Raw genomic sequence first — 15,395 nt, 5'->3', positions numbered from 1 at the left:
CAAAAAATAAAAGTTGTAAAAATGTAAACGTTATGAAACGGACCCTTAAAATAGAGAATGATTCTAAAATAAAGAAGTTTGTAGTTTAAGTGGTTAAGAGTAGTTATATCTCCACTCGTAATCTTGTGTTTGAATTTCCTCACTCTCCTAAATATCTATTGTAAAAAAATAAATAAATAAAACTGAAAAATAGAATGTAAATAGATATAGATAGGTAGGAAGGAATTATGTTTGTGGATAGATGTCGATATCGGTGGTCGGGAGACCGACAACCCCCCCAATGAAAAGCCAAAGCACAATCCTCGTGGCAGCATGCATGCCGTGGAGTCGAAAGCCAATTCGGAAAGCCAATACGGAACTTGGGAAAAAGGCAAATGCCGCCGCCTCCTTAATTATCCTTTTGAAAACATTATAGCTCTCAGCCTCAAAGTGGGAATCCTTGGGAAAAGATTTTGGAACTTAATCATGCATTCATTGGAATAAAACAATGCACGATCAACCATTTAAGAGATTAAATCATGCAGCACAACAGAACATATCCTTCATTTTACATATATATATATATATTTGGATTTCTAAAATAAATAAAAAACTTAGTTGCAATGAGGATAACACTGTTTTATTATTTTCGGCCAATAATGTTATGTCACGTGGAAATGTTATCATGCATGTCATAGGCTCATAGCGTTATTGGTCGGAGATAGCAAAATAGTGTTATCTCATGTTTCATGGAAGTCTTTCTCCTAAAATAGTCATGGACAAATCTTTTGATTGCTAAATAATTCAAGTTATTTGAGAGCCGAAATAAGTTCACCTTGGTGTTTTCAAGCCACACAAAATCCTCTAATATTACGGAAAGAACAATTAATATGACATTAAATTTGCAGCTGCTCCCACCCCACACCATGCTCCTCCCCCGCACCACACCACCATGCTCCTCCTTTCAATTGATGTACCCGGGCGACTGGTTGATATGGTCCATGTTTCGAAAACGAAAGTTCATAGCTAGTTAAGCTCATGTGGAGTACATATATGTATAATTTTTTGGGGGGATAACAAAACAAAAGGAAAAACAATTGACTAAAGTGGAAGAATGTTTCATTTTATGCATCGAAAGAAAATTTCTATGGATATGCTAACTTAATTATGTCTTCATTACTTTAAATTAATAATGTTTCAATAATAATTAAACATGTCTTGAAAGTACTAGTTATGCAGGCAAATCAATCGCTTGCTTCGCTTGAACAAGTTATAGTACATACATATATATAATGTGATGAACTTTTAAAGAAGCCAACCCCGCTGGTTGCAGTTACTCTTGCTCCCACCCACCATGGTCCTCCTTTGATCATCATCAGTTGCTTTTTCTTGGGGGACTGGTTGGTGATCCCTGTTTTATAAATTGAAATTTTATATCCACAACCACATTTATCAAATATTATTGTTGGTGAGAGCATATATGAGAGGAAAAGGATATATGATCGAATGTTTACCATATCTGTAAGCGTAAGGTGGGATCCTCTGATTCAGTGCGATTGTCTTTTGTAAGTGGAAGCCCCCCCGGACTTTGCAGTGTTGCTTGAGCATGTCCTTCTACTTCCTCAAGCTGAAATTTCAAAATAGAAACGTGGAACATTGAAAATCATCACACGGTGGGGCTCTGGGAATTCAATACTAATATTGTTAAAAGTACCTCGGATTTGAGCTGCTTATTTTTCTCTCCAAGATCGTTTTCCTGTCAATTCACACAGAAATTATTATATGATGTCAACTTAGAAGGGGAATAAATGAGGAGTGTAAAAAGTTTTTTCTTTTTCTATTAAGTTAAAATTCCATCGCCCTTCTAAACATTAGGGAAAAATCAAACATGCACATTGTATACACTCGAGCATATCTATCTAGTACTCTTTAAGGAATTACATGTACAAAGTTATGGCCAAATTCCAAAACAGATCAGAATGAGAAGAAAATATGTATCTTAATTGAATGTAGCTTCAACTTCATTTGGTTCAGGATGGCGATATTCATACCTTTTGGCGCAGTTCTTCTAATCGATCATACATCATCTCCGTCTGCATATATTATACAACAGCAAGAATGAATATTATACGAATCAATAATCATGGCAACGTTGTGAGTATATTTATAGCTTAATCCAAGATAGAACAGGATCAAATAGTTTTTGCTAATGATCCTTATGCACGCTCGAATTCTTGTAAGGGTTCTAAGCAAAATTCAGCTATCCGTCCTTTTTTTTGTTCGTTTATAAAAATGTCAAAGTGTACTATCTTTCAAAAGAATTTAGAAAATATCCTCCTTTCCCTTTCCTGTACTCATCATCTGATCGGCTATGGCTGATATATCTCCCGTTGACCGTGGTAACTAAGACGTCATAGTTAGGGATCTTTGAGTATTTGACAACATAACATGTGAGACTATATAACACATATTACTAGTACCTTTCGTTGTCTAGCTTTTGAGAGAGTTTTGTCAAGTTGATTCTCAAGATTCACCAGTTCTTTCAGGCGAAGCTTTTCAAGATCTTCTCCAAGCAAATGCCTAAATATGCGAGGTTAAGAATTCATTGCATATTGAAAGAATGATGAAAAAAAAAAGCAATAGATTTGAATTATGATATTACATACCTCTGTGAAAGTTGAAGAGACTCGTATTTGACCTTTAATTTTGAGACCTCTTGGTATAAGTTCTGCATAAGACAATAAAAAGATGAAGAAAATATAGAAATGAGACCGAGAAAGAAGGCCCTCTCATTCCAATGTGATATTGCACAAGGTAATTATGAAATAGCACCTGTGTTTCATTCTCAGCAACATTGCCTTGTAAGGAGTAGCAACATTGACGGTACCGCTCAAGAATTTTGTTCACGCTAATCAAAGAATGAACTGAGTTATGACTGAGAGAGTTGCATATATATCAGTAATCATGAAAAGCATTGGTAAAAAGATGACTGGATATGCTAACTTTCTTGGCTTTTTTTGTTGAAGAATTTATTTGACATTGAGAACAACCATGAGACTGGATATAATTGAGATACAGTAATCAATCTATATGTATTATATATATGAGCAGAATAGGAAGAGCTCTTGATTACTCCCGCAACCGCAAAAACTTAATTGAAGAAGGAAACATGAAGAGGAGCTTATAAAGATACTCTTTTTATTATTATTAAAAAACAGGATCCACAAAGCTACTTAAGACCAAAAGAAAAGCAAAAAATTAAGAATATTTAAACTACCTAAGTAAGTGCTGCAGTCCGCAAAATGAAAGCTAAGCTAGTAAGTAACAGAAATGTACCTAAATTTTCCATATCAGAAAAAAATGATGTGATAGGTCAAGCCAAAACCGACAGGTCATGGATTCTACCTCCTTGGCAAAAACCAATAAATCTCGACTCTTGAATTCTCTCTCTCTCTCTCTCTCTCTCTCTCTCTCTCTCTCAGCCCAGACATAATCAAAGCAGGTACTGAGGTAGATAAAAAGAAAGAAACCCTAGATATATAAAATCCCAAAAGAATAAACTGAGAGGAGAAAGAAACCCTAGCTAGGATGACGACCTTCAGTACCTCCAGTCAAGACCCATCGGAGTAGCATAGGCTCTCAATACAAAGTCTCCCCCCATCGGAGGAAACAAAATTTATTGTCACCGAAAACAAGCAATTAGGTTCACCAAATAATCATATATAAACTAAGAATTCTTATATGCACACAAACTTATTTATGATGTTTTAGGAATGAAATGAAACAGAACTTGTTAAAAAAATCAAGAACAAGGGAATTAATAATTATATAAAAAACCAGAGAAATATGTATATATATATACTCAGTGCTGCCAAACTCATAAAGCTTGCCACGGCTGGAGGAGATGATGAGGGCAACTTGGGCATCGCAGAGCACAGAGAGCTCGTAGGCTTTCTTGAGCAGACCATTTCTTCGTTTTGAGAAGGTCACTTGACGGTTGATCTTGTTTTCTATTCTCTCCAACACGACTCTCCCTCTCCCCATTGATGATTGAGAGATATTCTTTTCCTCGTTTCTTTCTTTCTCACTCTAATATTATAAACGTATGTGTATTATACTGCAATTGTAATTGCACCACAAAAAACAAACAAGGAAATTTTAAGTTCATTTGTTTTTTTATGGTTTGTGGCCCTATCTATCTACGTCACTTTGTGAGAGACTGAGAGTTAGGGAGGGAAGTGACATAAACACGTGTCGACTAACGGGCATCGGATAGTGCTTCTTTTCACTGATAACATTATAAAAAGACCCCTACAGCTACAACCACTCAGTTTACTCCTAAACTCTAAACTTTACCATTGCTAAGTCTACTTTAACCAGTCTGCCAATACTATCTCGACACGTATCCGAAGCTCCTGAAGCCATTGAGCGCGCCTTGTACGATATAGTTGGTTTTCTAAAAAGTCCATCGTTTTCCTTTCCCAATTGGTCATTAGCTTCATAATTAATAGCTTTTTTTTTGTCAAGTGGTAATTTTGTTTCTTCCTAAATAATATCAGTTTCTATTAGGGGTGAGCGCAGTCTGATTCGGTTCGGTTTTATCTCGCATCCAAATTGAAATTTGTATTATTTAATCAGTGCGGTTTGGAATCGGATTTTATTTATTTATTTTTACAAATTTCAACAAAAATTTTATTTTTGGGCTTTAAAATTCTCAAATTATCCAATTTCATGCAAAGAGAGATGATTGGGCCTAGAAAAGAAATGTGCTTTGAAGTTGGGCTTGAGGAAATATTAGTAATGGGATTAGAAATTAAGCATTGGATTTAAATAATTTTAAAATAAATATAAAAAAAATACACAGTTGATCCAGTCTAGTTTTGTAAGGTGTGAAATTGACACCAAAATTGATTTGAACCGGTTTGGTCCGATTCAGTGCTGGTTTGTTGACTTTTTAGTCAGCACGATTTTTTTCCTGTTTTTTCTATTCGGTGCGGCTCGATGTTCTAGTTTTCCAATCTCGATGTCCACCCCTAGTTGCTATATTCATCTTAAAAAATTAAACTTATTTATTTATTTATTTATGAAAAGACGATGATTTTAAAAGAAATCTTCCACCAAAGTATTTTGGATGATAATGAGAGTTGTAAAGGATTACATTGAGTTGGCAGTTGCTGGGTTGAAGGGTGTAGGATACACCCAATATGGTCTGGGTTGGGCTTGATTTGAGTTGATGGGTGTTTGGGTACAAACCCCCACAAACCCAGACCATACTGGGCCCTTGCTTTTGGAAAGCTTTTTGTGTGCCTCTAGGCCTCCTCTCCTAGGCTTGCTGAATTAAATATATAAAAAATAGAAAAGAAAAACTGAGCCTGGTATCTTTTTAATCAAATGATAAAGACTCTCAAAAGCATATACTACGCAGCTGTCACAATCTAAAACTGGGAAAGTAATCAACTGCTTAATTTATACCTTAGCCGAAGTGATTAAACAAATAAAAAAGATTTTGCCGAGAAAGTATGGAAAACAGGGAGGGAGGGAAAGCAAAGCACTTCACATGATGACATAAACTTAAGATAAGTGATGATACCCAACGTACATGTGGCAGCCATGGATTTTCCAAACTTGTATGAATCTGTCAGCATTCAGGCCTAGATCTTCCCCAACTTCTTCCATTCTCTCTCTCTCTCTCTCTCTCTCTCTCTCTGCCTCTCTGCTCTGCAAACAAAAACTCTCAAGAATGGCGCTTTCTCTTAGATTGCACAACCTTCTCTCACCCACCTTCAGACCCAAACCAGCATCAGTTTTAAATGCCTCCCTCTCTCCTCCAAACCCATCTCTCTCTCTCCTTTTCTCTTCTCTCCCACACCTGCCTCTCAGAACCTCACACTCCCTCACCATTAAGGCCACCTCCTCCTCCCCTTCTTCTCCAACAACGGTTGCTGATCAACAGGGAATCAAGGTCTCTCAGTCTATAATCTATGTGTTTGTTGTATCATGCATACATGAATGTGTTTTTCTCTTTGAATCTGTATTCGTTTTGAATTTTGGCTTGATTTAACAAATGGGTTTTCTTTTTGTTTCAGATTAATCTGGTTCCCGCTAAACCAATAGAAGGCCAGAAGACTGGAACCAGTGGTCTCCGAAAGAAGGTTGGTTCTTTAATCTTTTCGTTATTCTCTTTTGTTTAATTGAATGGACTTAATATCATCTAAAGGAAATCAAAATTGAATACTTTTCTTCCTACATTGTCTTTGCAATGAAACAAAAGAGCACTTTGGCAACTGAATGAAGCCTGATTCTCTTCCCGCAAAATGTTTGGTTTATAGGTGAAAGTTTTTCAACAAGACAATTATCTTGCAAATTGGATCCAGGTTTGAATACTTGCACTTCTTTATGGTGTTGAATTCATCTCTTGTTCTTTAGTGCATTGTGGTTTTGAAAGTGATTTAGAATTTTCTGCTCTGTAGGCGTTATTTAATTCATTGCCTCCCGAGGATTACAAGAATGGGCTATTGGTTTTGGGAGGTGATGGTCGTTACTTCAATCGTGAAGCTGCACAGGTGCTTTTCAATGTTTCATCCTTTATTTTCTTGAACTCTCAATGCTGCATTAAATTTTGCTGTTCGCTTTTTACTTTCAGTCTCCGTTCATTTAAAAAGAAATCCTACTTTCCGTGTTTATAAGTCTTTGTGAATTTGTAATGCAGATTATTATCAAAATTGCCGCAGGGAATGGTGTTGGGAAAATTTTGGTTGGCAAGTAAGTGTCTTGTTTGGCAGATATTTCCAGTGGTTGTGCCTTTATATGTTTGCCCTTCTCAAGTAATACTTTAGGCTTCAAATATATGAGCTAATGATGAACTTTTGTTAATGCAGGGAAGGAATTTTGTCAACGCCTGCAGTTTCTGCTGTAATCCGAAAGAGGAAGGCAAGCCGCAATATACTTTATTTATTTTAGCATCCTGGAACATCATGTATTATTGAACTCATTTGCCCTTTCTCTTCTTTCTAATTAATCAATACGTTTTATAGGCCAATGGGGGCTTTATAATGAGTGCAAGCCACAATCCTGGTGGACCTGATTATGATTGGGGTATTAAGGTGAGTTCTTATGCACACATAATGTAAAGAATGGATGCTGCAATATATAATCTGATAGGATCTAGTCTTCAAAGTTTCCATGTCTCAATTAATTTTTTTGTCCCTGAATATGTTTCAGTTTTGTGTGTATGCTTTGCAATTTCTCCAAATCCACTACTTCCTGATATCTGACTCATGTTCACTTTCCAGTTTAATTACAGTAGTGGTCAACCTGCACCTGAGTCCATAACCGATAAGATTTATGGAAACACCCTTTCTGTAAGTATCTGGTTTTATATGCATATTTGCTTCATTTTATATTCTGCTACTGGTACTTGTTAAATGTTGTTAGTTTATTTGTTTTCCTGCTTTCATGTCTTCTTCTGGAGTTCAGTGCAGCAAAAGCTCTAGTATCAAAATTAACAATTTGAAAAACAGCTAGTTGACAGATAACAATCTCCAGTAGGAGAAGTTGACCTCTAGTTATATGTTCTTGAAGCATAAGCTCCAAAACTTATAACTATGCATCAACTTTCATGCGCTCTTGCCATACGGTTCTCTATTTGATTTGAGTTTGAATCATATAAGTGCAATGCAGATCACTGAAATAAAGATAGCAGATATTGCCGATGTTGACCTATCTACTCTTGGAGTTATAAAGTATGGAAACTTCAGTGTTGAAGTTGTAGATCCTGTTTCTGACTATTTGGAACTCTTGGAGGTGGGAAACAAAAATCATGCGTCTTTAGAATTTTTTTTATGACAATTAATCTAGTTTGAATACCACTAATTGTATGGGATTTTGTGCAGAACGTGTTTGATTTCCAGCTTATTAAAAGTCTTCTACAATTAGAATTTAGGTATATTCATCTGCCCTGTACCAAGGATTTTTATGGTATTTGAGTTTACTTTCAGTCTGGATATGGGTTTATAACCAGTAATTTGTTAGTAACTGGGAATCACTTCCTATTCATTCATGCCATGCTTGAGTGTAAAATTTCGAATAGGGTAGCAGAAGGTAATTTCATGATTTTGCGTTATTTCTTAATGACTGGAACTTTTCAGGTTTCTATTTGACGCAATGCATGCTGTTACTGGTGCTTATGCAAAACCCATCTTTGTGGATAAGCTGGGAGCCAGTCCGGTATGTTAGACAAATAGGAGAACACGAAAGTGGTTGTACTCTGTATATTATCTAATAACTATATTCCTGATGATGAGAGATGTCTGGCATGTCATGTATAGGATTCAATTTCAAATGGGGTGCCTCTGGAGGATTTTGGTCATGGTCATCCAGATCCTAATCTTACGTAAGAGTTTAAAAATTAAATTGATGCTACCTTGTTATTATGGCTGGACATTGCTAATTTTGACTTGTGTTGTCAAATAGATATGCCAAGGATTTGGTGAACATTCTGTATAGTGAAAATGGACCTGACTTTGGGGCAGCTAGTGATGGTATGTTAACTGACTAAGGAGGTAGAATTTGTGTTAATGGCTTCATGACTAAAGAAGCATATAGTTTTATTTAGTATATCCTGTTGATGTTCTAAACTTATTTGTGCTAACCGACAAAGCACGGAAATGCTGAATTCATAGATTATACAATTTTTTTAACAATTGTTTTAGAAGTTTCAATGGACATACCATTTTGTTGAATAACATACAAATTTCATTTTTTTGAATAACATACAAATTTCATTTTTGATTAGGGGATGGTGATAGAAACATGATTCTTGGTAGAGGCTTTTTCGTTACTCCTTCAGACTCTGTTGCAATTATTGCAGCCAATGCACAAGAAGCTATTCCATACTTCCGGAGTGGCCCCAAGGTCAGGCACCTATATTTCCAGCTTTATTTGTCTGCTGTGAATTTTTGTTTCAGAGCAACCATAAATGACTCTGTTTCTTCCCTTTAAAACTATTTAGGGATTAGCTCGATCCATGCCAACAAGCGGTGCACTTGATCGTGTTGCTGAAAAATTGAATCTTCCTTTCTTTGAGGTTTGGCTCTCTTTGACTATTGTATTGATAAAAGCGTAGAATCATAATGTATTTCGCGCAGTGGTTTATTCTTACGAGATACTCCTCTAGTAACATATGATGTTCCTTCTTGGGCTCAGGTTCCCACTGGTTGGAAGTTCTTTGGGAATCTTATGGATGCTGGGAAGTTATCTATTTGTGGGGAAGAGAGTTTTGGAACAGGTTCTGATCATATCCGTGAGAAGGATGGCATATGGTATGTGTCTAAATCTATATTTTAGGGCAGTCACAGTGGTCCACAGTATGTCTACATTAAATAAGATTTTTACTATCTGGGCTGCTTATGAGCAAATTCTCTGCTTAAGTTTAGCTTCTTGAATCTTTATCTATCATGGGATTTCTCACTTTTGCCTTATGTGATTTCCCACCTTTTTCTTCGGTGAAACACCCCCGTCATATTTGCATAGTGTATAGTATTATTACAGTTCTGCCCAGACATAGGCCCTCTTTTAATTTAGTAATTTTAGTTTCTTTTATCAAAAAGTTCTTGGCATACTTGATATGTTGCTCTGCTTCTAGTTCTATATAATCACTATACTATCCGTTTCAGCACTGTTATTTTGGTAATGACACACCTGATCCTTCAACATTTTATAATGTGACAAGTCTTTCTGGTTCATGGGCATATATTTTTCACCATTCTATCGCAATCAATTGTTACTTCTTGTGTGAAATGACTCATGTATTTACAAATGACAGGGCTGTTTTAGCTTGGCTTTCAATCATTGCATATAGAAACAAAGACAAAAAGCCTGGGGACAAGTTGGTCTCTGTCTCAGACGTTGTGAAGGAACACTGGGCAACCTATGGAAGAAATTTCTTTTCTCGATATGACTATGAAGTAAGCATCGCAACTGCGTTTTTAAATCATAATGCACAATCACAGTCTGTACTTCAGTTTCAGTTTTGGAACTTTTTAAGTCTACAAACCAGATCAATTTGTATTTTATTGGGATAAGTGCAGTTTTTTATATAAGTGACCCTTATCCAGGAATGCGAGTCTGCAGGCGCCAACAAAATGGTAGATTATCTTAGAGAATTGATCTCTAGCAGCAAGCCCGGTGACAAGTATGGTAAGTTTGTACTTCTACTTCTCTTGATACTACCATGACCTTTGGATGCTGAAAGTTATCATCCCACAGGAAATTATGTTCTCCAATTTGCCGATGACTTTACGTACACTGATCCTGTAAGTTCCATTACATGTTTTCCATCTTCCTTTAAATGTGACTTCAAGCAACTGAATTCCAGTTTTCTAGATCAACATGTTTGAATCCAATCTCATACAATCTTGCAGGTTGATGGAAGTGTGGCGTCAAAGCAAGGTGTTCGGTTTGTTTTTACGGATGGATCAAGGATCATATATCGCTTATCAGTAATAACCTTTCTTCCTTTATTTTTCTTTTGATTGTGACTTATTTATCCTTTAATTTCGAGACCTTATTTTCTATTCAGTGGAAATAACTTTTAATTTCATATATATAGGGAACTGGTTCAGCAGGAGCAACTGTTCGAATTTACATCGAACAATATGAGCTAGATGCCTCTAAACATGATGCGGATGCCCAAACGGCTCTGAAGCCGTTAATAGGTTAGTTTACTGCTGTTCTGTAACAAAGGCTTACATAGACTGTTACTTATTCATTTTCTGGGTTGTGCTTTAGATTTGGCGTTATCCGTATCGAAGCTGAAGGACTTCACTGGAAGGGAGAAGCCCACAGTCATCACATAAGCACCAATAACACCATGACTGGTTTCATCTGCCAAAGTGTTACTCTAAGCTTATGCCCGAGGCAGTGAGTTTGGGGAACATATTCCACATGTTCAATTTTGGTCTACGGCGGGTAGTTCCAGATTTCTGGAAAAATAAGGCCTAATTCTTGTATAATATGGTTATATATATGAATGTGAGAATAAAGATATCAATTCCTTGTTCAAGAGGTGATGCCCTTTTCTTCTCGTTATTGCTTTAAAAAGCACCTGAATTGAATAATACTCAACTCGTAAACTGTACACAGAGCAAACACAGTCTCTCAATAAAGTTTCCAAGCTATACAATGCCATGCCAAAACAGGGGAGAACAGGGGACCTTTGTTGACATGTTTTACCTAGTACTTAAAACACAATATCATCTAAACTGAATCCCTCTTTAATCCTCCGTTAGAAAAGCAAAGGTGTACCATAATAAGGGTAATGATCCATTTCGAAGAGAATTCTTCACCCTTTAAATGAAAAGAAATTAGGAAACCAGGCACTGCCTCAGTGCCACTACCGAGTAGCAGTAATCCCACGTCTCTCTCAGAAAGGCAATGTGCAAACCTAGTAGCCATTGGTGCACAGCTATGCCAACATGTCATCACGGTCGTCCCTTTTGGATGCATGATCAGGTGGGAGATTTGATTATATTCTTCTGATCTGAGTCTGACGACCAAGAAACAAGAGCTACTGTGAGATGGATGGATCCTATGGTTTCATCTGAAGCTGATCGGATGTCCATAATATGAAACATCCAATAGCAGGTTCCCGACCCTCCTATATGGGGGCTGACTGTACAGCTTAGACAAGCAAGACTTAGACTTATACCTCCTAGAGTAGAGTAATCTCTCTCAAAGTGGCATAATGGCACAGCACGTACGCACTCTACATGGGAAATGGGATATTCTTTGCTTTTTTTGCTTCTTCTACTCAACTCTCCATCCATCTTCTAGTATATGATATATCAGCCACTACTTCAAAACTCAATCTTCACTTTATAGGGATGTGACAGTCTTCTGGTGTCTTCTACATTTTGCTGGGTGTTTCTTATCACATCAACTGATCTCATGGTTGGTTTCAAGATTTCTTCCATATGGCTCACTGATGGGTTTTTTCCCACTGATACAATCCATTTCACATATGCAAAGTTGTGCATTTGGGTGGTAATAGCAGGAACCAAGAATGACAGGAATTGGGTCCCCTTTGTTGTTATTCTAGTTGTACTATTGGATCTGAGGACAAAACTGCTATAGGAGGAACAGTTCCAACTTTAGTTCAATGTTCTATTCTAGATTTTTGAAGATGACACGAGAGCTAAACCGTATCCATCGATCAACAAGCAAAGTGAGCATAAAATAGATCCAGCCGGCTTTTCTCTCTTTCAAAAGTCCAAAACCAAAATCAGCACCAGATTGTCTTTGCCCCCCATTTCCAATATGATCTAAATGTCCCTCCAGACCCACCAGCAAAAATAATGGTACAGACAATGAGAAAAGCAAGCAAACCTTTTAGTGGGATATAGTAAGAGGATGGAACTGTGTTTGTCCTGGTTGTGACACACTTAAAAGTATAGTTGTAAATAGATCCTACCTTGTTGGGTCTATCAGTTTCATGGGATCTTGCTCTTCAACTTGAAAGAGAAACTCATTTGCCCTACTTTTTATCTGCATGACATTGTGACAACTCCACCATCATGTTAGTTGCCTCAATCATGTCCCCAACCCTCTCTCTCTCTCTCTCTCTTACTCTCTCTCTCTTCCACCTACTGTCTCCTGTCCTCTAGTGAGGGTTTTGGGATGTATAGGAAGTATTTGAAACTGTTGGGACAAATTATAAGTTCTGGTGCTTCCAATTATATATATATATATACACATTGAAAACTTCTATTGAGGAAACCCTCAAATAAGTGTAGAGCCCTCAGCATTATATTTCACTAATCTAAACCGTCTATTTTGTCGATATTCATTCAAATATCATCTTTACAAAAAATCACTTGAATTTGATATCATTTGGCCACTTAATTAAATTATTGAAATTCAAGTACTTTCTTAAAGCATTGTGTTCATTGATTTTGTTGGTTTCATTAGATGAAATGAATGAATAGAAACAGTCTTTGAGAGCAAAACCTAACATGTTTGACCTGTTTCTTGAGAAAACTGTGAGTTTTACTATAATAAGAACACACTGATGATTATGGGTATAATTACTGATTATGACTGTTAAGATTGGCTGAATATGGCCACTGAAGATCACACTTGAAAGATATTTAAAGAGTCAAATATTTGATCCCCCATTACACAGACAATGAATTAAGGAACACCACTTGTGCTAATAGTGGTCATCTAATCAAAAAGAGAAGCTAAATGATGAAAACAAAGAATCAATCGATAGTTATTTCTCAAGTTTGGGTTTTTACATGTTGTTACCTTCTTTAAGAATGTCATTCAGTCATTGACTTCGTGATTTGAAACATCAAACCAAAAACAAAACGAAGGAAAGAAAGTAAAATTTCCACTTCCACTAACAACCATTTCCTTGTTTGTTTTGTCCAAACTCTTCAAACCACTTTACACACTTGTATATATGCATTTCAGATATTTTGTTATGCTCCAACATAATTAGCTAAGCCGTACATATTTGATCCGCCCTGCCTTCCCACTTAACAAATAATCCATGAAACAATGGGAGAAAAGGTAGAGACTTCATGCAAGTCAACTAGACAAGCAAGTTTAATACTACTATTTTTGTTACTTGAAGATGTGATTCGATCTCAGTGCTTCCAACACACACTCCATTCACTTTTCCAGGAGAAAAACATAAAACAAAAAACCCTTGTTTAAGATAAATTTGCATGTTACGCCAATTTGGAGATCTAGAATTACACATAAATTTTCTTATATATATACACTTCTTCTCTCATCTCATCTCATTCACATTGGAGTAGTTCACGTATTTCAAAAGAAACGCGGTGTGTTTAATCTACACTTGCACTCTCTGTTTTGCAAACACCGATTCCATTTTTATTGCCACAGTGGTGTCTTTCTTATGTAGATGTGCTTCTCAAATTTACCGATCCGACATTGACTTTATAAGGAGTAATCAATTGGCATATAAACAATTACACTAATGTATCGTGACGCATTAGTAAAACTTAATACTCGTTTTGTACCGTACCTGGCTAAATCGGGCCCAATACCGGCATGCGTGGTGTTGGTGGACCTGTGAAGGTGCGTTTGGGACTCAAACCCACCAGCTTGGTGTACGAAGAATGTAGCTGTAGGCAATAGACGAGTACATGCATGCATGTTGTGTGGCTGCTGCTACCCTATTAGATTCACAGCCAGATTTCGGCTGTTTCCGAAATTCTGATGAAATAAAATTTGTTATTTACGGAAAGAATAGCAAGGGCAATATCTCAATCTCTAGTGTTCTGTTTAAGCAGTGTTTGTACAAGTGATTAGGTAGGTTTGTCTGTGTACCCAAATTTACATTATTTATATATTGTTGCGTAGAGAAAAGGCCGAAGGAGAAGAGAGCTTGATGAGGTGGATGTTTTATGACATAGATGCATTCAACACTCAAGTGATATGACTTTGCATTTACAACTTACAACAAAGGGGCCATGGAAAACTGATAATTGTGCCAATTGCCGACAATATATAAGCAATCACTGGACCCTCTAAACCACGTAAACTTTTTTAAGTGCACGCACATTTTTGAATTAGCGCATAACACATGTAATAGGACTATTTAAAATCCAATAAAATATGCTTCGATTCAATTCAATTCAATTCAATTCAATTCAATCCAACTTTAATCGATTTGAATGATTTGAGTATATTTAGCTTTACATAGGACCAAAATGGCTATACAACAAGCTACCAATAGTGGTCACTGGTTATACATGCAAATGATGTGAAAACTTAGCTACCTGCATAGTGTTGTTATACAACACGCTTTTCTTGTTATCAACTCTTTTCTGTCACACTCAATCAAGGAACAGAACACATAAATTATGTGAAAAAGCATCAATTTTATATTGCATTTCCACAACTTTGGTCAATTACTGGCTCATTGTTTCTTGGAGTGTCCATTTGATTATATTATAATATCTGATTATGTTATAATGTTATTAAGAGTTGCCGACGCACAAGTGACTGTCATCTATTGATTGATTATCAATGGAAAAAGTGACTGTCATCTATTGATTCATCATCAATAGTAGTGCGTGAACAACTATCAATAGCATTTCACAATTAGATTTGCTTAGATATATAGTCCTGAACTGTGTTGGAACAGTAATACTTGTATGCATATAGTCTGCAGTTGCTAGCTTTTTGGTGTCTGTGGAATTGGAAACCACAAGTAGCCAGTCGACTCATGAAGAGAATATCACTTAGAAAGACAAAGACGCATGTTTGTGGCTATACTATCTTTTGTCACATTTTACAAAGGTGAAAATAGGATAATAAAGATTGCATAGAAACGAAAAAGATTTGATTTCTATTGCCACATAACTATTTGTCCCTTCTTTTGT

At 36.4% G+C, this 15,395-nt stretch overlaps 2 protein-coding genes across 3 annotated transcripts; one reads left to right on the top strand and one right to left on the bottom strand.

Annotated features, from left to right (window-relative positions):
* Nucleotides 1–1,133: 1,133 nt before the first annotated feature.
* Nucleotides 1,134–4,098, bottom strand: LOC110767665 (MADS-box transcription factor 6). 2 transcript variants are annotated; one of them, XM_021971268.2, is made up of 8 exons: nt 3,842–4,098; nt 2,812–2,914; nt 2,646–2,707; nt 2,460–2,559; nt 2,031–2,072; nt 1,694–1,735; nt 1,494–1,606; nt 1,134–1,390 (listed from the first exon to the last, which is right to left on the bottom strand). In XM_021971268.2, the coding sequence occupies exons 1-8, from the start codon at nt 4,021–4,023 to the stop codon at nt 1,285–1,287; spliced, it is 750 nt and encodes a 249-aa protein (XP_021826960.1). In that variant the 5' UTR covers nt 4,024–4,098; the 3' UTR covers nt 1,134–1,284. The 2 variants fall into 2 exon arrangements, with proteins under 2 accessions (XP_021826960.1, XP_021826961.1); XM_021971269.2 differs by having other exon boundaries at nt 2,812–2,887; nt 3,842–4,089.
* Nucleotides 4,099–5,472: 1,374 nt separating this feature from the next.
* Nucleotides 5,473–11,041, top strand: PGM (phosphoglucomutase). Its single transcript, XM_021971266.2, has 22 exons — nt 5,473–5,941; nt 6,066–6,131; nt 6,309–6,353; nt 6,450–6,542; nt 6,689–6,741; nt 6,858–6,909; nt 7,014–7,082; nt 7,272–7,340; nt 7,660–7,782; nt 7,872–7,921; nt 8,127–8,205; nt 8,307–8,371; nt 8,452–8,519; nt 8,774–8,892; nt 8,990–9,064; nt 9,184–9,299; nt 9,803–9,944; nt 10,095–10,176; nt 10,246–10,292; nt 10,401–10,478; nt 10,589–10,694; nt 10,768–11,041. Exons 1-22 carry the CDS (start codon nt 5,579–5,581, stop codon nt 10,833–10,835), a joined length of 2,028 nt encoding a protein of 675 aa, XP_021826958.2. The 5' UTR covers nt 5,473–5,578; the 3' UTR covers nt 10,836–11,041.
* The last annotated feature ends 4,354 nt before the right edge of the window (nt 11,042–15,395 follow it).

This window comes from Prunus avium, chromosome 2 (assembly GCF_965620075.1).
Source record: "Prunus avium chromosome 2, drPruAviu1.hap1.1, whole genome shotgun sequence".
NCBI classification, from domain to species: domain Eukaryota; kingdom Viridiplantae; phylum Streptophyta; class Magnoliopsida; order Rosales; family Rosaceae; genus Prunus; species Prunus avium.
The sequence above is the reverse complement of the archived record's forward strand: the minus strand, read 5'-3'. Positions and strand labels throughout refer to the sequence as shown.

What these genes read in the sequence shown, in the direction of transcription:
- LOC110767665 (XM_021971268.2), bottom strand. Translation starts at nt 4,023, where the DNA reads ATGGGGAGAGGGAGAGTCGTGTTGGAGAGAATAGAAAACAAGATCAAC. An exon ending in TATGAGTTTGGCAGCACTGA is followed by an intron (nt 2,915 to 3,841) that starts GTATATATATAT and finishes CAACTCTCTCAG; the next exon opens with TCATAACTCAGTTCATTCTT. An exon ending in TTGCTGAGAATGAAACACAG is followed by an intron (nt 2,708 to 2,811) that starts GTGCTATTTCAT and finishes TGTCTTATGCAG; the next exon opens with AACTTATACCAAGAGGTCTC.
- PGM (XM_021971266.2), top strand. Translation starts at nt 5,579, where the DNA reads ATGTGGCAGCCATGGATTTTCCAAACTTGTATGAATCTGTCAGCATTC. An exon ending in CATCCAGATCCTAATCTTAC is followed by an intron (nt 8,372 to 8,451) that starts GTAAGAGTTTAA and finishes GTTGTCAAATAG; the next exon opens with ATATGCCAAGGATTTGGTGA. An exon ending in ACTTCCGGAGTGGCCCCAAG is followed by an intron (nt 8,893 to 8,989) that starts GTCAGGCACCTA and finishes AAAACTATTTAG; the next exon opens with GGATTAGCTCGATCCATGCC.